General features: G+C 44.7%; 2 protein-coding genes across 4 annotated transcripts; both read right to left on the bottom strand.

Moving 5' to 3' along the window:
- Window positions 1–1,870: 1,870 nt before the first annotated feature.
- On the bottom strand, window positions 1,871–4,833 carry LOC112245796 (cell wall protein DAN4). The gene is made up of 7 exons (XM_024413998.2): window positions 4,575–4,833; window positions 3,797–4,270; window positions 3,458–3,589; window positions 3,137–3,304; window positions 2,888–3,019; window positions 2,599–2,687; window positions 1,871–2,307 (listed from the first exon to the last, which is right to left on the bottom strand). Exons 1-7 carry the CDS (start codon window positions 4,642–4,644, stop codon window positions 2,215–2,217), a joined length of 1,158 nt encoding a protein of 385 aa, XP_024269766.2. The 5' UTR covers window positions 4,645–4,833; the 3' UTR covers window positions 1,871–2,214.
- A 2,185-nt stretch (window positions 4,834–7,018) lies between these two features.
- Window positions 7,019–10,259, bottom strand: LOC112245590 (E3 ubiquitin-protein ligase RNF14). 3 transcript variants are annotated; one of them, XM_024413820.2, is made up of 7 exons: window positions 9,926–10,258; window positions 9,559–9,689; window positions 8,938–9,465; window positions 8,505–8,802; window positions 7,981–8,153; window positions 7,822–7,888; window positions 7,019–7,568 (listed from the first exon to the last, which is right to left on the bottom strand). In XM_024413820.2, exons 1-7 carry the CDS (start codon window positions 10,074–10,076, stop codon window positions 7,543–7,545), a joined length of 1,374 nt encoding a protein of 457 aa, XP_024269588.1. In that variant the 5' UTR covers window positions 10,077–10,258; the 3' UTR covers window positions 7,019–7,542. The 3 variants fall into 3 exon arrangements, 2 of the variants coding, with proteins under 2 accessions (XP_024269588.1, XP_024269516.1); XM_024413748.2 differs by having other exon boundaries at window positions 7,019–7,888; XR_006080946.1 differs by lacking the exon at window positions 7,019–7,568 and having other exon boundaries at window positions 7,849–7,888; window positions 8,486–8,802; window positions 9,926–10,259.
- Between the last annotated feature and the right edge of the window lie 10,592 nt (window positions 10,260–20,851).

Below are 20,851 nucleotides of genomic sequence, written 5' to 3'. Positions count from 1 at the left end.
ATAAGCCTGACACCTAGCAAGGGCCTGGAGGTTTTCCTGAAGAGCTGTGATGCAGCTCCAGGGGAATCAGTAAGTGGCATACAGCATGACTCATAACATTTATATGTTTTATAACAGTAGCTTATTCATGACCAGGCCTCTAAGCTCTGATTCTCCTGACAGTTTTGGTTTGTAGCCTATTGTAACTCGAAAAAATAAGTCAGAGAATGAGAATATGACAAAACGGTATCATAGCAGACATATTTATGAGATGATCTAGGCCTAGATGAATAACTATACAGCCACCATTACTTGGATTCTACAACTAATAACGACAGTAATAATAATATTAGTGATACCATTAGGCCTACTGCTAATAAATAATAATGCACTGTTTTATCATAATTCATTACTGTCATGGTTGCTCTTATTTATATTGTGCAAGCTGATCAGTTAGCCTACAACACACTACCATAATAAATCGATATCTCATACAGCCTACACTGGGATAATAATGCATAAACATTTGGCTACACACTGCACAGTCCACATTATATCAGTAGTTCTTAAAGAAAAAGAGGCATCATCGGCGGCCACATACCAGACAAGGATGGAGAGATGACCTATACAATTACAGTCGCCCAATTTCGAATGGATCAGCCTCGAAAAGTGCGTTATTTCGATTAGAAGCACACCGACACCTTCCTATAGATTTGGCCATATTCTAACAGGATCTGCTCGGCAAAAGACACATCAGACGTTTTGAACAGATTGTCAAAGGCGACTGTCGAGCCTTTATCATTGCACAGCGAGGGCCCCGCATCATAGTAAAATGTCCGATACGTGCAGGCTAAAGTATATGTCCAATCTCGAAATTAAAAGCTTCAAGCAGACAGATTTGTAGTCCAAAAAAGAAAAAACAATTTTGATTAATCAGAATATCTCCCTTTCCTTTAATTCCATTATATGTTATTCTTGCGCCCGCACGGTGTCATCCAATTCAGTACGTTCCTGGTCTCTAGCCCCTCCCTTCATCCTCTCTCAAATGCACGATCGCATAATAGCTCTACAGTTGAATTGTTAAACACTTGCTTTGTTGACTTCTTGACTTTTGTTATATCTGATCTATTCCCCGATGTTCCTACCAAATAAATATCTTAGATACCACTTTCTATCTAATTTGCTCTCCATCACACGCGCGACAGAGCGCAAGAGTCTCCGTCACACACCTTTTCCGTTAATCCTGTCTTTCTTTCATTATGGCAACATTAACGGTCTATGTCTTCGTCACTAAAAGCATTATCCACATTATTGCACTACAATAACAATAGTATTATCTCATCTGTTTTAAGGAGCAGGAAGATTGTAACCATTATTTTTTAGGATAGTAGGTGATGATACATGACTAGATCCTTACATTCCTTCATGAGAGACAAATACAATGAGTGGGTAATGTGATCAATGAAATTAACCAGTTGAATTGCATTAGGTTTGTGTCAATATAGGCCGACTGGGCAAATGTGACAGACATTGTCAGTGGAGACAAACACAACATAAATATCCCTGGATACAAAGGCAAATTAATAATTGAACTGTCTGAGTTATCGAATTGTAACATTAACATTCAGACATTGGTGGTGTCCTAGAGTTTCAGGATATTGAGATGAGAAGCCATTTCTAGGCATATTAAAAATGTCCACTACTGTATAGTGGGAACTGGGGACCCCTGCTGGTAAAACCGAAGAGGCTACCCAGATCAAGAAAGGTGGTTTACTCTATACAGGAGAATGGCAAGGAAAGCATCATGCAATGGAAAACTGTGTTACTATGACCTCTACTGGCAACTTCCTGCTTGTTCAGGGAGGAACAGTATTGTATGATTCCTTTCATGTTGAATGTTTAGTCCAATAAGTCTGACAATTTATTTGAGAAATTACATTAAAGACATATCTCATCCACAGACAGCCGTGCAAAGCATTTCTCTGTACACAAGCATTTCACTACACCCACAAAAACATCTGCTAAATATGTGTATGTGACCAATACAATTCACATATTATTGTTCTCCCACATAGTACCCATCAAACCAGATATACATTAGAAGTATCTATTACAAGTGCTTTACGTTGTAATATAATCAATTATGTTTAGTTTCATCACATAGAGAGAAAGAAAAATGCAATCTAATCTAAAATGCAATCACATATTTTCGATGTGTTTGAGAAGATTTACAAATTAAGTCTTTCCGGTCTTCTTAAGTTTGATGATTCTGAAGGAGCTGATTTCAGTGTATGTTGTCTTGAGATAGGTCTGTAGCTGTAATGCAGCCTGAGAAGGAGGAGGTAGAGAAGGAAGGTGTTGTTGACAGGGAGATAGACAAAGTGAAAAGTGAGAGATCAATGCAACCTAACTACATATTTCTGCAGATTCAAAAATCAAGTCTTTCCGGTCTTCTATGGCTGATTCTGATCTATGTCACCCTGGCAGATAGCCTAACAGTTAAGCGCGTTGGTCGCTCTGAAAAGAACGTCTGCTAAATGACTCTAATGTATATATGTAAGTAGGGCATTTGTTGTTTCTGAGTGTTGAGATAGGCAAAGAGAAAGCAGAAGCACTTACATTCTGAATAGACACTTCAAGAGACGCATCAGTTGAATTGGGTGGAGCAAGAATGGATATAGTTCCACTACCAATCACCTTCTGAATGTCTAAAAAAATATGACATACTTTGAGTTAATGGCATATAATCTTTCAACCATCCCTCTTCGATGTTGGTGTCCTGTGACACTGAAACTCAGTTCCAGTTTTTTGGTGTTTCCCAAAAGAGGTACAGAGCAAAATAGTATCAAACACATCATGTACGCTTGAACTGTTAATTATTTAAAAAAGAGGGATCAAGGGTTCTGACCTTTTGTGCAGGTATCTGCATAGTCAGGACAGCAGTCATTTAGAGTCTGACAAACCTCGTCACAGAAGCACCCTCTGAAGCAGTTCACGTTGGCACCTTTACAGCACAAGGCCGGCTGTGCAGAACAATTTCCTTTAGGATGATTGGAAAAACATAAATTATTGAACAGGAAGTTTAACTGTAAAGCCTTGATAAAATGTATTTTTAAAAATCACATTTTGATGTGGTAGAGGAGAAAACTAAAGGAACCTGGAAATGAGAACACTGGGAATGATGTGGAAGTGGAATTGGTTGCGTTGGTTGCGTTGGTTGCGTTGGTTGCGTTGGTTGCATTGGTTGCGTTGGTTGCATTGGTTGCGTTGGTTGCATTGGTTGCGTTGGAGACTGAGGACACCGTGGCTGATCCAATCTGCACACCTATAAACAAAGACAGTAAATGATGCCACCTCAGACACACGTAGCATGTTTACAATTTGAAGTTTCTACAATTTCAAGATTTTAGAACTATTATTAATAGTGATCAAGGGCCTCCATAAAAACAGAGATGATAAAACAATGGCCCAGCTATACCTGTCACACAAGTTGTCTGGAAGTCTGGGCAGCAATCTTCCAACCTTATACAGGCCACATCACAGAAGCACCCTCTGAAACAGGAATTGTTGAGCCCAAGACAACACAGAGGTGGATTTGAAGAACATCTCCCTAGAATGCAAACATATAAAAACAAGTATGAAAATATATACTTTACCTTGCTACTGAATGTAAATTATGTAATCTGAATGTAAATTCTGTAATCAAAAAAGGAACATTTTAAAATGATGGGACAATAATTCAAGTATATGGTAGCTATATTTACAGCAGGATTTGATTAATAATTTATTTTGTCTGATACATTGCAGAGAAACTTACTTGAGAATGAAGCCACCAGAGGAACTGGGCTAGTTCCATTAATCCCAGGAAATGGTATCGACAAATTGCTAAAGTGATATTGAGTGGTATTCAATGACCCGCCTGTAGTGGCCAGAGTTGTCCATGCACTCTGAGAGCTTGTATTGGTAGATGGAGTTGTTACATTTGATGGCAGAGCTGTTGCATTTGGACGTTGACGCGTCAAACTTGATGCTTTAGTTGTTGCAATAGATGTAGGATTGTCTGTGTTTGACACTTGAGATGAAGCACCAACCAGTGAGGGTGTTACATCTGTTGACGAGGGTGTTATACCAACTGATGAAGCTGTTGTATCTGATGGTGAAGTTGTTGAGGATGAAGTGGCTGTTGAGCTTGACAGTGGATCATTTGACCTCGTTTGTTGGACAGGAGTCCCACTTGACTGTGGGGCTGCTGAGCTCAATGGTGGATCAGTATTGCTCGATGGTGGAGTTGCTGTTCTCAGAGGAAAACCGCAAGACAAATTGATTGGAGTCATTCATGCAGAAGAGTTAAGAAAGGTTTTGCAAAACAATATATAAATGGACTGGTAAGCCTATTCAATTTATTTGTGTCGTATTTATTATCAGCAGTACTGTTTAGGAATGTTTTATTCTCACGTTGATATGGGATAACCAGTGTACAGTACAAGACTAATAAAATGGCTAAAATGTTAACATGACATTTTGTATTGAAGTCCTTGACTACATTTTCATGTAAGAAAAGGTTAATCTATGGTATGTGTGTGTGCTCCACCTACCTGTAGTAGTCTGTCCATTTACCGTGTGAAGGATAAACAGAAGAGCAATGAGTGCAGTGTAACAACCCATTCTGATAAGTGCCAATTATCCTGTCTGTTTTCTTCTAAACCTTTAAGGTTAATGTCAGTGAAGTCGTTTGGAGCTATCTACTCTCATGTCCTGTTTATCCTGTTTAGGTAGAGCTCCTCCTCCCTGCGTGGTAAGGAAATGGAGGTATGACTGCATTCCTATCATTAATCTTATCTGACCAGATTATTTAAAAAATATATATTTTAGGTGGTAGATCAGCTTAATATTGCAGATAGGTTGTGGCTTCTATCAATGTAATTCTCTGGATCTTTTCCAAACATATACAGTGGGGGAAAAAAGTATTTGATCCCTTGCTGATTTTGTACGTTTGCTCACTGACAAAGAAATGATCAGTCTATAATTGTAATGGTAGGTTTATTTGAACAGTGAGAGACAGAACAACAAAAAGTCCAGAAAAACGCATGTCAAAAATGTTATAAATTGATTTGCATTTTAATGAGGGAAATAAGTATTTGACCCTCTCTCAATCAGAAAGATTTCTGGCTCCCAGGTGTCTTTTATACAGGTAATGAGCTGAGATTAGGAGCACACTCTTAAAGGAAGTGCTCCTAATCTGTTTGTTACCTGTATAAAAGACACCTGTCCACAGAAGCAATCAATCAATCAGATTCCAAACTCTCCACCATGGCCAAGACCAAAGAGCTCTCTAAGGATGTCAGGGACAAGATTGTAGACCTACACAAGTCTGGAATGGGCTACAAGACCATCGCCAAGCAGCTTGGTGAGAAGGTGACAACAGTTGGTACGATTATTCGCAAATGGAAGAAACACAAAAGAACTGTCAACCTCCCTCGGCCTGGGGCTCCATGCAAGATCTCACCTCGTGGAGTTGCAATGATCATGAGAATGGTGAGGAATCAGCCCAGAACTACACGGGAGGATCTTGTCAATGATCTCAAGGCAGCTGGGACCATAGTCACCAAGAAAACAATTGGTAAACCACTACGCCGTGAAGGACTGCAATCCTGAGCATCCGCAAGGTCCCCCTGCTCAAGAAAGCACATATACATCCCCGTCTGACGTTTGCCAATGAACATCTGAATGATTCAGAGGACAACTGGGTGAAAGTGTTGTGGTCAGATGAGACCAAAATGGAGCTCTTTGGCCTCAACTCGCCGTGTTTGGAGGAGGAATGCTGCCTATGACCCCAAGAACACCATCCCCACCGTCAAACATGGAGGTGGAAACATTATGCTTTGGGGGTCATAGGGGACAGGACAACTTCACCGCATCAAAGGGACGATGGACAGGGCCATGTACCGTCAAATCTTGGGTGAGAACCTCCTTCCCTCAGCAGGGCATGGAAAATGGGTCGTGGATGGGTATTCCAGCATGACAATGACCCCAAACACACGACCAAGGCAACAAAGGAATGGCTCAAGAAGAAGCACATTAAGGTCCTGGAGTGGCCTAGCCAGTCTCCAGACCTTAATCCCATAGAAAATCTGTGGAGGGAGCTGAAGGTTCGAGTTGCCAACGTCAGCCTCGAAACCTTAATGACTTGGAGAATATCTGCAAAGAGGAGTGGGACAAAATCCCTCCTGAGATGTGTGCAAACCTGGTGGCCAACTACAAGAAACATCTGGCCTCTGTGATTGCCACCAGAGGGTTTTGCCACCAGGTACTAAGTCAAGTTTTACAGAGGGGTCAAATACTTATTTCCCTCATTCAAATGCAAATCAATTTCTAACATTTTTGACATGCGTTTTTCTGGATTTTTTTGTTGTTATTCTGTCTCTCACTGTTCAAATAAACCTACCATTAAAATTATGGACTGATCATTTCTTTGTCAGTGGGCAAACGTACAAAATCAGCAGGGGATCAAATACTTTTTTTCCCCTCACTGTATATATATTTTTAATAAATAGATATTATTTTAAATATATATGTGTATATATATACATACTTGTATATATTTTCCTTTATTATTTTCCCCTAACCCTTCCACTCCTCCCCTAATTGTAGTAAACTAATGGACAACAACACTTAGGCTTCTATTTCCAGCTTATACATACTATATACATTTTACGGACACAGTATATTTTACATTAGTTATCTTTCTGTTTGTTTTTAGTCCCATCCTTCAGCTATCCTCAACCCCTCCCATCTATCGCTGAACAACATCCAGTTTGGATTTCTATTTGCCATATATTTTTGTGCTGTGCTGTTTCACAAAAGTTCTGAACCTTTCTATTCTCATAGTTTCTACAGATTGTAAATAAAATAAACATTTTTGCTAAGAGTATTATTATATTATTGATTGACTATGACTTTTCAAATCACCCAGCAGTGCTATTTGCAGAGTTAGCTCCAGGTAAATGTTGCAATTCTTCAGCCATTCCTGAATCTGCGAGAATCCAGAGGTCATAAAAATGTATTATTACAGGGAAATTGTTGTAAACATGAAAAATTACATACAGACACTGCAAGAATCCATCAATATTAGGTTTTAGACTTTTGAAAATATTTATTGTTGTGATGCTTGTCACAGAGGAAATTCTTATTTTTAAAGCTATTCATGTACACCATGGCTCGCCAACCATGTTCCTGGAGTGCTACCCTCCTGTAGGTTTTCGCTCCAACCTCAGATGTAACTAACCTGATTCAGTTTATCAACCAGCTAATTATTAGAATCAGGTGTGCTAGATTAGGGTTGGAGCGAAAACCTACTGGACGGTAGCTCTTCAGGAACAGGGTTGGAGAGCCCTGATGTACACTATATTGAAGCATAGAATGAAGCTTCATTATTGACCTAATATTTGGCCAAAGACTGAGGTAAATCTTAAAGAAAGATTTAAATGTGTTAAAGAACTGTAAGAAGCACTTTTCAAGGGTCTGAAAAAGCCTGCATTTCTGCGAGGTTATATTTTATTGCGCTCATCCATAACCTTGCTTGAGTTGCACTTAGGTGCACCAGGAAACAAATGGGTCAAGGTATTTGAGCAGCAGGTTTTGTTACATGCCTAAGATTTTAGAAAGCTCATGTAGTAATCTGATAGCATTGACTATAAATATGATTTGATCTGAACTTGAGCTGTAAAATAACATGCACAGGGTTATCAGTAGCACAACATTACTGTCAGTCAAATGTGGCATTATAGCAGGCAGTGTTAGGGTTTTCATAGTGCTTGTAGGGGTTATTTTTGTCCAGGATACTAAGGCACACCCAGCAGAAGTACTGACCACAGGTGAAACAGGCCATCTTGTTACAGCCACCGGTCTTCTGTAATGAGAGGATAGACACTGGTCACGAAGATGACGTCAAGCCATGCCATGTCAAAGGTACAATAGGCTGGTTATAGAGCTCAGGCTTACCTGTATGTTGGCACGGCAGGATGGACATTTTTTGCTGTTCTGGCCTTTCCAGCCTTCACTCAGGCTCTCCTCCACCACTGTGTTGAGAATGTGTTTCCCATAGCGTTTCTCCAGGAACATTCTCCTCTCCTCACTGCCTGAGGCATAATCTTCCCATAGGCCCTGGAGCCCAGCTACAGGCAGAAACAGACAAACACAGAAAATGGCACACAAGCTGGGATAAGAGTTTGATTGAGCCAAAGCAACCTGGAATGACTGCATTGACTCAACAGTGGATAGAGCTAAACATTGGATACTTAAAATGCCATGACAGTGCTTAGAGGCACAGCATCTCAAATACATTAATTGTGTTTATTATTTCTTTAAGAATTATTGAAACATTCTATTCTAAGTTACCTTCCACAATCATACACTTTAATTTGAGGTTTTCACACAGCACCAAGGCTCCGAAAGTGTGACTGATCAACAGGCTTGCATGTGGTTCATTTGGTTGCATATAACTTACACTGAATGGTTTCTCTTACCCTCTGTCTGAGGTACACCTGCATAGGATGACTCAGCAGCTGAGTCAGAGCCTGAGGTCAGGAGTGTGTTTGCCCTCAGTTTACAGTGGGAGGTGCCATGGTAGGTCTTGCGACAGATAGTGCAGAAGGCATAGCGGCAGGAGGGGCAGAGGGCAGCGGTTGTGTCCGGTTCCAGCACCACTGGGGCAACACAGGCCTTGCGGGCGCAGTAAATCACGTCAGCCATGCGGTCCAGAGTGGACTGGAGCAGGAGGCGGTCGTAACGGGTGAATAACTCCTCCCCAACCAACCGCTTCACCTTAAACAACAGTTAATTCTCTGGGTTTAGTTTCCACATAGTTTCACACAGGTTAACTTCAGATATTCCCTGAGGAAACTGTATTTCAACTTCGATCTCTAGAATAAACATCTATTCACTTCAGTTTTTCATTACCTGTGAGGGTGTAGCTGTGGAGCTGCACTCAGGCTCTGGACAGGTAAGGCCACGGACGTTCCCGTCTCTGATCTGGACCGTGAAGTACTCCGACATGCATTCGTTGCAATAAATATGGCCACACTTTCTGTACTGACTACAGCCTAACTTGCTCATGAAGCAGATCCCACAGTCATATGCCTGTCCCTCGAACACTCTCAGCCTCTGTCTCTCATCATAGTCCAGCAGATGCACCAGGAGGTCTGTGTCTGTGGCTAACATTGACAGGGCCCTTGGGTCCAGGGACACTGCAGCCTCATCAGAGGTTTCAACTACACTGCCTTCTGCTTCCCCCTGAGAGTCTCCAGCCTCGCTGCCCTCAGTAGATGGAGTGGCTTGGCCCTGGTCATTGACAGGGATCTCCAGCGGTGGCCGGATATTCAGGAAGTCAAGCAGGTCTTCTCTGAGGAACTGGACCCAGTAGAAGAGGACCACACTGCCCACAGTGTCCTCCCATATCTCATCCAAATGCTTACACACTGCTGAGAGCTGAGACATTAATCAATGATTACTACACATACAAATTATGTCTAAAACTCAATACACTTCACAGTATTGAATACATTTTTGATCTAAACATACCTGACTATGGGAGAGCCACTTACAGCTCAGTATAAACTCGGGTGATGAGGTGGAGGGGTAATCCAAAGGTAGGTCGAAGGTCAGCACCAGAGGAGGGAGGAAAGATATGACATAATCTCTGTGCTTGTCACCTTGGTATCACAATAAAGACAAAAGAAGCCTGGATACCATTCATCTGCTTTACTAGAATAACCTGAGTATAGAATATATATTTTGTCAATGTGTATTGTAGCATAACCGAAATAAAGGCTACAATAAAACTGGTAGTGAGATCAAAATAATTCAATACTCATATAACGGTTTCTAAATTGTGAGCTGAGGTGATTTGCATAAATGATAAAATAATGACTATTATTTGAATCCAAACCTGCTTTGACAATCACACTGAAGTCCCGAGGAAGGTCCAAAGAGACCCGGATTTCCCCACCCAATCCTGACACAGCCCGTCTGAACTCCTGACTGTAGATACTCGCGAGCGCCAGCAGTTCATCCTCCTGTTCTTCCAATTCCGCGTTCATAATACTCCAGCGTCACTTCACTAAATCTACTAAACGTATTATTATAGCTACGTTTATGAGAATAATAGGCCTACACTAGATACGATACTTTTTTCGATTTGGTTTAGCTCCTTTACTATTGTAAATTTACTTCCGCGTTCTATTGCCTCCGAAGCTCTAATGTTGTTGTGAACCCGCCTATAGGAAATCTCTGGACTTCGAATCGTAGAGCTAGCTTCCTGTTGGTTCGGATACTTTGATTCGGATACTTTTAAATCAAACCAAATCACATTTTATTTGTCACACACGCCGAATACAACAGGTACCATACAGTGAAATGCTTACTTACAAGCCCTTAACCAACAATGCAGTTTTAAGAAAATCCCTAAAAAAAGTAGAGATAAGAATAACAAATAATTAAAGAGCAGCAGTAAATAACAATAGCGTGACTATATACAGGCGGTAACTGTACAGAGTCAATGTGTCAAAGTGCGGTGGGCACCGGTGTTGAGGTAATTATGTACATGTAGGTGGAGTTATTAAAATGGCTATGCATAGATAATAACAGAGAATAGCAGTAGCGTTCGGGGGGGGTAGCCATTTGATTAGATGTTCAGGAGTCTTATGGCTTGGGGGTAGAAGCTGTTTAGAAGCCTCTTGAACCTAGACTTGGCGCTCTGGTACCACCAGCCGTGCGGAGTCTATGACTAGGGTGGCTGGAGTCTGACATTTTTTAGAGCCTTCCTCTGACACCGCCTGGTATAGAGGTCCTGGATGGAAGGACGCTTGGCCCCGGTGATGTACTGGGCCGTACGCACTACCCTCTGAGCCGAGCAGTTGCCATAGCAGGCAGTGATGCAACCCGTCAGGATGCTCTCGATGGTGCAGCTGTAAAACCTTTTGAGGATTTGAGGACCCATGCCAAATCTTTTCAGTCTCCTGAGGGGGAATAGGTTTTGCCGTGCCCTCTTCACGACTGTCTTGGTGTGCTTGGACCATGTTAGTTTATTGGTGATGTGGACGCCAAGGAACTTGAAGCTGTCAACCGGCTCCGCTGCAGCCCCGTCGATGAGAATGGGGGCGTGCTTGGTCCTCCTTTTCATGTAGTCCACAATCATCTCTTTTGTCTCGATCACATTGAGGGAGAGGTTGTTGTCCTTGCACCACACAGTCAGGTATATGACCTCCTCCCTATAGGCTGTCTCATCGTTGTCGGTGATCAGGCCTACCACTGTTGTGTCATCAGCAAACTTAATGAAGGTGTTGGAATCGTCCCTGGCTGTGCAGTCATGAGTGAACAGGAAGTACAGGAATGGACTGAGCATGCACCACTGAGGGTCCCCTGTGTTGAGGATCAGCGTGGCAGATGTGTTGTTGACTACCCTAACCACCTGGGGGTGGCCCGTCAGGAAGTCCAGGATCCAGTTGCAGAGGGAGGTGTTTAGTTCCAGGGTCCTTAGCTTAGTGATGAGCTTCGAAGGGACTATGGTGTTGAACGCTGAGCTGTATCAATGAATAGCTTTCTCACATACGTAGGTGTCCCTTTTGTCCAGGTCGAAAAGGGCAGTGTGGAGTGCAATAGAGATTGCATCATCAGTGGATCTGTTGGTGTGGTATGCAAATTGGAGTAGGTCTAGGGTTTCTGGGATAATGGTGTTGATGTGAACCATGACCAGGCTTTCAAAGCATTTCATGGCTAAAGACATGAGTGATATGGGTCGTTAGTCATTTAGGAAGGTTACCTTCGTGTTCTTGGGCACAGGGACTATGGTGGTCTGCTTAAAACATGTTGCTATTACAGACTCAGACAGGGAGCAGTTGAAAATGTCAGTTGGTCAGCGCATGCTCGGAATACACGTCCTGGTAACCCGTCTGGCCCAGCGGTCTTGTGAATGTTGACCTGTTTAAAGGTCTTACTCACATCGGCCGCGGAGAGCGTGATCACACAGTTGTCCGGAACAGCTGATGCTCTCATGCTTGTTTCAGTGTTACTTGCCTCGAAGCGAGCATAGAAGTTATTTAGCTCGTCTGTTACGCTCGTTTCACCGGGAAGCTCTCAGCTGTGCTTCCATTTGTAGTCTGTAATAGTTTGCAAGCCCTGCTACATCCATCAAGTGTCGCAGCCGGTGTAGTATGATTCGATCTTAGTCCTGTATTGATGCTTTGCCTGTTTGATTGTTTGTCGGAGGGCATAGCGGAATTTCTAATAAGCTTCCTGGTTATAATTGAAAGCAGCAGCTCTACGCTTTAGCTCAGTGCAAATGTTGCCTGTAATCCATGGATTCTGGTTGGGGTATGTACGTACAGTCACTGTGAGGACAATGTCCTCGATGCACTTATTGATAAAGCCAGTGACTGATGTTTGTGTACTCCTCAATGCCATCAGAAGAATCCCAGAACATATTCCAGTCTGTGCTAGAAAAACAGTCCTGTAGTTTAGCATCTGCTTCATCTGAACACCTTTTTATAGACCGAGTCACTGGTGCTTCCTGCTTTAATTTTTGCTTGTAAGCAGGAATCAGGAGGATAGAATGATGGTCAGATTTGCCAAATGGAGGGCGAGGGAGAGCTTTGTGCGTGTCTCTGTGTGTGGAGTAAAGGTGGTCTAGAAATGTTTTACCTCTGGTTGCACATTTAACATGCTGATAGAAATGAGGTAAAACTGATTTAAGTTTCCCTGCATTAAAGTCCCTGTCCACTAGAGCGCCACCTCTGGATGAGCGTTTTCCTGTTTGCTTAATGCGGAATACATCTCATTGAGTGCGGTTTTAGTGCCAGCCTCTGTCTGTGGTGGTGTATAGACAGCTACGAAAAATACAGATGAAAACTCTAGGTAGATAGTGTGGTCTACAGCTTACATGACATACTCTACTTTAGGCGAGCAAAACCCTGAGACTTCCCTAGATATCGTGCACCAGCTATTGTTTATAAATATGCATAGGCCCCCGCCCCGTGTCTCAGAAATATCCAACTTGTTAACGTAGGCGGAAGAGTTGGATCCAAGTGGGAAACTCATGCTACGTTCTTGTCATGTTGGAAACTCGGGCCTCCGAGTTAAAATGAATGTAATCTATTTGCGTAGAGCTTCTGGATCCAACTCTTCTGCCTTGGTTAACAAGTCCGATACACAGAGTTTCTGACATAACGTGAATGCGGCATCACAGCTCATCTTTCTACAAGGTGTGTTCTGACATTCTGTTGTTGTGTGGTTATCATTGTATGTCAGTTTCTGATGGTTTCACAGGGTCTAGCATGCAAGTCCCCCTGCTGTCTGCCAATCAACGAAATGCCTGGAATGTTTCAGTGCAGGTGTCCTTGTAGTTGATGGACCAGTGGGGGGCTGTGCAGGTGGCTGGGCATTACATGTTATATTGCCATGCTTTCATTGTTCTGTCTCATTCACGTCCTAACAGAGAGTTGGATACCTGTTGTTTAATCAAATCAAATGTATTTGTCACATGTGCCGAATGCAACAGGTGCAACCTTACTGTGATATGCTTACTTACAAGCCCTTAACCAACAGTGCAGTTTTAAGAAAATTGTAATGATTGTCTTCGGGTGAAAGAGAGGAGGACCAAGATGCAAGCGTAATGATAATCCATATTTAATGGGAATACTTAAACACTGAACAAAAACAACACACCGACAAAAGGAATGATGACGAAACGGTCCCGTAATGTGAACACTAAACACTGGAACACTGGAACAGGAACAATCACCCACAAAATACCCAAAGAATATGGCTGCCTAAATATGGTTCCCAATCAGAGACAACGATAGACAGCTGCCTCTAATTGAGAACCAATCTAGGCAACCATAGACTTACAAAATCACCACGAATAGAAACACCCCCAAGACAAGTCAAAAACACATGCATCACCCATGTCACACCCTGACCTAACCAAAATAACAAAGAAAACAAAGAATACTAAGGTCAGGGTGTGACAGTACCCCCCAAAGGTGCGGACTTCCAGCCGCACACCTAACACTATATGGGAGGGTCTGGGTGGGCATAAATCCGAGGTGGCGGTTCTGGCTCGGGACGTGGACCCCGCTCCACTTCACCCTTACTTAATGCTCTGGAGCGGGAACCCTCACCGCCGACCACGGACTAGAGAACGCCACTGGACTGATGGTTGAGTCTGGAGTGAGTGGCGCCTCTGGATTGGAGGGAGACTCTGGCGGATCCGGACTGGAGGGAGACTCTGGCGGATCCGGACTGGAGGGAGACTCTGGCGGATCCGGACTGGAGGGAAACTCTGGCAGATCCGGACTGGAGGGAATCTCTGGCAGATCCTGGCTGACTGATGGCTCTGGCAGCTCCTGGTGGATCTGGCGGCTCCTGGCTGACTGGCGGCTCCTGGCTGACTGGCGGCTCCTGGCTGACTGGCGGCTCTGGCGGCTCCTGACAGACGGGCGGCTCTGGCGGCTCAGGACAGACGGGCGACTCTGGCGGCTCAGGACAGACGGGCGACTCAGGACAGACTGGCGGCTCAGGACAGACGGGCGACTCTGGCGGCTCAGGACAGACGGGCGACTCTGGCGGCTCAGGACAGACGGGCGACTCTGGCGGCTCAGGAGACGGTCCCGAAACGAAGACGAAACAGTCCTGTAACGTGAACACTAAACACTGGAACACTTGGAACAGGAACAATCACCCACAAAATACCCAAAGAATATGGCTGCCTAAATATGGTTCCCAATCAGAGACAACGATAGACAGCTGCCTCTGATTGAGAACCAATCTAGGCAACCATAGACTTACAAAAACACCTAGAATAGAAAACACCCCCATAAACATACAAAACCCCTAGACAAGACTAAAACACATACATCACCCATGTCACACCCTGACCTAACCAAAATAACAAAGAAAACAAAGAATACTAAGGTAAGGGTGTAACAAAAATAGAGCTAAGACATGTACATTTAAAAAGTAACACAATAAAACAACAATAATGAGGCTATATACAGAGGGTACCGAGTTAATGTGCTGGGGTACAGGTTAGTCGAGGTAATTTGTACATGTAGGTAGGGATAAAGTGACTATGCATAGATAATAAACAGCTAGTAGCAGTAGTGTAAAAACAAAGGGGGGTGGGGAGGGATGTCAAAGCAAATAGTCTGGGTGGAATACGGATGTATTTAGCATAGGCTACAGCCAAAGTAGCCTGTGTGAGTTGTGGTTAATAAACCGTTCAATTCAAGAACTCGATCCTCTGTTGTGGACATCATTTTATTTATGATCTATCGAGGTCATTACAGTACAATGCTGAACTAAAGTTGTATGTCATGATACTGTCTTAACATTGTGGCATTGTAGATGCCTTTTTGTCCAGTGGCAGTTTCGTTTTTGCTGCATGACATCTAACATTAATGTTGTTGTTACTGATATGCGTATGCACTGGTATTGTTGTGGGAAATGCATATTAGACATAATGTCATTGTATATCCATGGATGGAATATAGATTTGTGTGGTCGTGTAGCCTGGAATGAATTGTCAAATGTTTTGAAGAAGATGGGGGCCAGAAAATTCAGGGTAGTCCCAAAGTTTGGGTTAAATGCATTCTGTAAACAGTCTTGGCCGTACAGTGATTTTCACTAACACACGAGGACACATTTGGAAACATAGAAAAGTGCCATACCTGTTGTCACGCCCTGGTCAAAGTATTTTGTGTTTATCTTTATGTATTTGATCAGGCCAGGGTGTGGCATGGGGTTTTTGTAATTGTGGTGTGTTTGTCTTGGGGTTTTGGTGGTGGTATTGGGATTGTAGCTTAGTGGGTTATCTAGCAAAGTCTATGGCTGTCTGGAGTGGTTCTCAATCAGAGGCAGGTGCTTATCGTTGTCTCTGATTGGGAACCATATTTAGGCAGCCATATTCTTTGAGTTTGTCGTGGGTGATTGTCCTTAGTGTCCTATGTGTACTCTCGGTTAGTTTGCACTAGATAGGCTGTTTCGGTTACGTTTATTGTTTTGTGTAGTGTTCGTGTTTCATTGTTTGATTAAACATGAATCTCAATCGACACGCTGCAGTTTGGTCCGACTCTCCTTCATCACCACTAGAAAACCGTTACAGAATCACCCACCACCAACGGACCAAGCAGCGTGTCAACAGGCAGGAGCAGCAGGAGAGGCAACAGGTGCAGCAGGAGAGGAGGCAACAGGAGCAGCCCAAAGAGGAGTACAGTATGGACTATACTTCTTGGGAGGAGATAGACAGGTGGGCGGTCGACCCAGGGAGAGTGCCGGAGCCCGCCTGGGATTCGATGGAGCAGTGCGCGGAAGGTTATCGGAGAATGAGGTTGGCGAAGCAAGCACGGCGGCGCGGACGGAAGCCCGAGAGTCAGCCCCAAAAATTTCTTGGGGGGGGGCTCACAGGGAGTATGGCTATGCCAGGTAGGAGACCTGTGCAAACTTCCTGTGGTTACCGGGGGCTAGAGAGACCGGGCAGGCACCGTGTTATGCAGTGGTGCGCACGGTGTCCCCAGTGCGGGTGCATAGCCCGGTGCGGTATATTCCAGCTCCTCGTATCGGTCGGGCTAGAGTGGGCATCGAGCCAGGTAAGGTTGGGCAGGCTCGGTGCTCAAGAGCTCCAGTGCGCCTGCACGGTCCGGTCTATCCAGAGCCACCTCCACACACCAGCCCTCCGGTAGCAGCTCCCCGCACCAGGCTTCCTGTGCGTGTCCTCGGTCCAGTACCACCAGTACCAGCACCACGCACCAGGCCTACAGTGCGCCTCGCCTCTCCAGCGCTGTCGGAGCCTTTCTCCTCTCCTGCGCTGCCGGAGTCTCCCGCCTGTTCAGCGCAGCCAGAGCCTTCCTCCTCTACAGCGCTGCCGGAGTCTCCTGCCTGTTCAGCGCAGCCAGAGCTGCCAGTCTGCATGAAGCAGCCAGAGCTGTCAGTCTGCATGAAGCAGCCAGTCTACATGGAGCAGCCAGAGCTGTCAGTCTGCATGGAGCAGCCAGAGCTGTCAGTCTACATGAAGCAGCCCGAGCTGCCAGTCTGCATGAAGCAGCCAGTCTACATGGAGCAGCCAGAGCCGTCAGTCTGCATGAAGCAGCCAGAGCTGTCAGTCTGCATGGAGCTGTCAGTCTGCATGGAGCTGCCAGTCTGCATGGAGCTGCCAGTCTGCAAGGAGCTGCCAGTCTGCAAGGAGCTGCCAGTCTGCACGGAGCTGTCAGTCTATAAGGAGCTGTCAGTCTGCAAGGAGCTGCCAGTCTGCAAGGAGCTGCCAGTCAGCACGGAGCCGCCAGAGCGGTCAGTCTGTAAGAAGCCGCCAGAGCTGTCAGCCTATATGGAGCAGCTAGTGCCGCCAGTCTGCCCAGCGCCGCCAGTGCCCCCAGTCTGCCCAGCGTCGCCAGTCTGCCCAGCATCGCCAGTCTGCCCAGCAGCCAGTCTGCCCAGTCTGCCCAGCGCCGTCAGTCTGCCCAGCGCCGTCAGTCGGCCCAGCACCGCCAGTCTGCCCAGCGTCGCCAGTCTGCCCAGCGTCGCCAGTCTGCCCAGCATCGCCAGCCTGCCCAGCACCGCCAGTCTGCCCAGCGTCGCCAGTCTGCCCAGCGTCGCCAGTCTGCCTAGCGTCGCCAGTCTGCCTAGCGTCGCCAGTCTGCCTAGCGTCGCCAGTCTGCCTAGCGTCGCCAGTCTGCCCAGCGCCGCCAGATCTGCCAGTCAGCCAGACTCTTCCAGATCTGCCAGTCAACCAGACTCTTCCAGATCTGCCAGTCAACCAGACTCTTCCAGATCTGCCAGTCAACCAGACTCTTCCAGATCTGCCAGTCAACCAGACTCTTCCAGATCTGCCAGTCAACCAGACTCTTCCAGATCTGCCAGTCAACCAGACTCTTCCAGATCTGCCAGTCAGCCAGGATCTGCCAGTCAGCCAGGATCTGCTGAAACCACCAGCCAGCCAGGATCTGGTAGATCTATCTACCTGCCTGAGCTTCCTCTCACTCCTGAGCTTCCTCTCACTCCTGAGCTTTCTCTCACTCCTGAGCTTTCTCTCACTCCTGAGCTTTCTCTCACTCCTGAGCTTTCTCTCACTCCTGAGCTCACTCCTGAGCTTTCTCTCACTCCTGAGCTTTCTCTCACTCCCGAGCTTCCCCTCAGTCCCGAACTGCCTCAGTCCCGAGCTGTCCTTCAGTCCCGATCTGCTCCTCAGTCCAGTGGGGTTCTGGGTGAGGACTACTAGGCCATGGTCGGCGGCAAGGGTGGACTATCCAGGGACGAAAGGAGAGGGGACTAAGACATTAACTGAGTGGGGTCCACGTCCCGCGCCGGAGCCGCCACCATGGACAGACGCCCACCCGGACCCTCCCTATTGTTTTGAGGTGCGTTCGGGAGTCCGCACCTTAGGGGGGGGGTTCTGTCACGCCCTGGTCAAAGTATTTTGTGTTTATCTTTATGTATTTGGTCAGGCCAGGGTGTGGCATGGGGTTTTTGTAATTGTGGTGTGTTTGTCTTGGGGTTTGGTGGTGGTATTGGGATTGTAGCTTAGTGGGTTATCTAGCAAAGTCTATGGCTGTCTGGAGTGGTTCTCAATCAGAGGCAGGTGCTTATCGTTGTCTCTGATTGGGAACCATATTTAGGCAGCTATATTCTTTGAGTTTGTCGTGGGTGATTGTCCTTAATGTCCTATGTGTACTCTCGGTTAGTTTGCACTAGATAGGCTGTTTCGGTTACGTTTATTGTTTTGTGTAGTGTTCGTGTTTCATTGTTTGATTAAACATGAATCTCAATCGACACGCTGCAGTTTGGTCCGACTCTCCTTCATCACCACTAGAAAACCGTTACACCTGTACTAGATTTGAATTGATTTAAACCATATAGTATATTTTCTTGTTGATTGGATTCTCAAATTACTTATAGACTTTTCCATTAGAATTTCACTGTATGTGATTAGAATAGTTTTTGTAATATTCATAACAGATTAACTGCTTTCACAAATCAATCCCAGAAACATTTGGAAAGGTACAGTATGCTACTACTTTACTAACTCGATACCATAACCCTTTACATCTCACTTTGCTTTCTGTTTATTCCTATATCTGAAAAGGTCAGTTTAGAAAAACTTAAATTCTGGAAAAGTTGCTATAACCTGTAGTAGTACTGGTTAGGTGAAATATTTGAAGCATTAGCACTATTAAAAGGTACTGCAAGTGATATATGAGAATAGCACATTCCTCCTGAATTCCCCTTGCCTAAAAATAATCCTCATTCTCCCTCCCCACAGAGAGAGTTGTGTATCTGCATTGTAGCCCGTGTTACTTCCTGCAATGGCAGAGAGAGATCACTCTCAGAGGAGAGAGTGTCTGTTTGAGGATAACACCCGAGCAGAGAGGAAGGCTGGTGTCCCCGGGGTTAGGCAACACAAAGCCTGGCTGATTAATGACAGCAGATGGACTGATGGCTCTGCTTTGACGTACACATTCTCCACAGGAAATGTATTCAGTCCCCTGCAACTCCTCCTCCTTCTGGACTACAGCAGGCAGCACACTGACACTGGTCACCTGGAATGGTACCAGAGAGGGGTGCCTCTACAGAGGTATTACCACCTATCCCCACTAGATGACTGTGGTGTTCCTTCACAGGAAACTATACAACTGGCCATCAACTACAAGGTATTATAGTCCAGCATCACTACTCTGGACTGTTCTGACTTAGAATATGTGGACAACTACAAATACCTAGGTGTCTGGTTAGACTGTAAACTCTCCTTCCAGACTCACATTAAGCATCTCCAATCCAAAATTAAATCTAGAATCGGCTTCCTATTTTGCAACAAAGCATCCTTCACTAATGCTGCCAAACATACACTCGTAAAAATGACTATCCTACCGATCCTTGACTTCGGCGATGTCATTTACAAATAGCCTCCAACACTCTACTCAGCAAATTTGATGCAATATATCACAGTGCCATCCATTTTGTCACCAAAGCCCCATATACTACCCACCACTGTGACCTGTATGCTCTTGTTGGCTGGCCCTCGCTTCATATTCATCGCCAAACCCACTGGCTCCAGGTCATCTATAAATCTTTGCTAGGTAAAGCCCCGCCTTATCTCAGCTCACTGGTCACCATAGCAGCGTAGCACACGCTCCAGCAGGTATATTTCACTGGTCACCCCCAAAGCCAATTCCCAATCTGTAAATAGCACATCCAACTACCTCATCCCCATACTGTATTTATTTATTTTGCTCCTTTGCACCCCAGTATCTCTACTTGCACATTCATCTTCTGCACATTTATCTGCACGTTTAATTGCTATATTGTAATTATTTTGCGACTATGGTCTATTTATTGCCTTACCTCCCTTATCCTACCTCATTTGCACACACTGTATATAGACTTTTTCTATTGTATTATTGACTGTATGTTTGTTTATTCTATGTGTAACTCCATGTTGTTGTTTGTGTCGCACTGCTTTACTTTATCTTGGCCAGGTCACTGTTGTAAATGAGAACTTGTTCTCAACTAGTTTACCTGGTTAAATAAAGGTGAAAAAAAAAAAAAAATCTTAAATTTAAGCCTAGAAGATGGTGTGTTCCCTCAGGCCTGGAGGGAGGCAATGGTCATTCTGCTGCCCAAGAATATCGAAACACACCTTAATAGCTGACCAATCAGCCTGTTACCGGTGCTTAAAAAACTTTTGGGAAAAAATGTTGTTTGACCAAATACAATGTTATTTTACAGAAAACAAATTAACAAAATACTTTCAGCATGCTTATAGGAAAGGGCACTCAACATACTCTGCACGGACACAAATGACTGATGATTGGTTGAAAAAAGTTGATAA

The sequence above is a fragment of the Oncorhynchus tshawytscha genome, linkage group LG01, assembly GCF_018296145.1.
Source record: "Oncorhynchus tshawytscha isolate Ot180627B linkage group LG01, Otsh_v2.0, whole genome shotgun sequence".
Taxonomy (NCBI): Eukaryota; Metazoa; Chordata; class Actinopteri; order Salmoniformes; family Salmonidae; genus Oncorhynchus; species Oncorhynchus tshawytscha.
Note: the sequence above shows the minus strand (reverse complement) of the source record. Positions and strands in the feature narration are given on the sequence as shown.

Coding starts and splice junctions, on each gene's coding strand:
- LOC112245796 (XM_024413998.2), bottom strand. CDS start 4,644: ATGGGTTGTTACACTGCACTCATTGCTCTTCTGTTTATCCTTCACACG. Junction 3,020..3,136: donor CCCAGTGTTCTCATTTCCAG/GTTCCTTTAGTT, acceptor ATCATCCTAAAG/GAAATTGTTCTGCACAGCCG. Junction 2,308..2,598: donor TTGAAGTGTCTATTCAGAAT/GTAAGTGCTTCT, acceptor CCTCCTTCTCAG/GCTGCATTACAGCTACAGAC.
- LOC112245590 (XM_024413748.2), bottom strand. CDS start 10,076: ATGAACGCGGAATTGGAAGAACAGGAGGATGAACTGCTGGCGCTCGCG. Junction 9,690..9,925: donor CAGTGTGATTGTCAAAGCAG/GTTTGGATTCAA, acceptor TGTGATACCAAG/GTGACAAGCACAGAGATTAT. Junction 9,466..9,558: donor AGTGGCTCTCCCATAGTCAG/GTATGTTTAGAT, acceptor TTAATGTCTCAG/CTCTCAGCAGTGTGTAAGCA.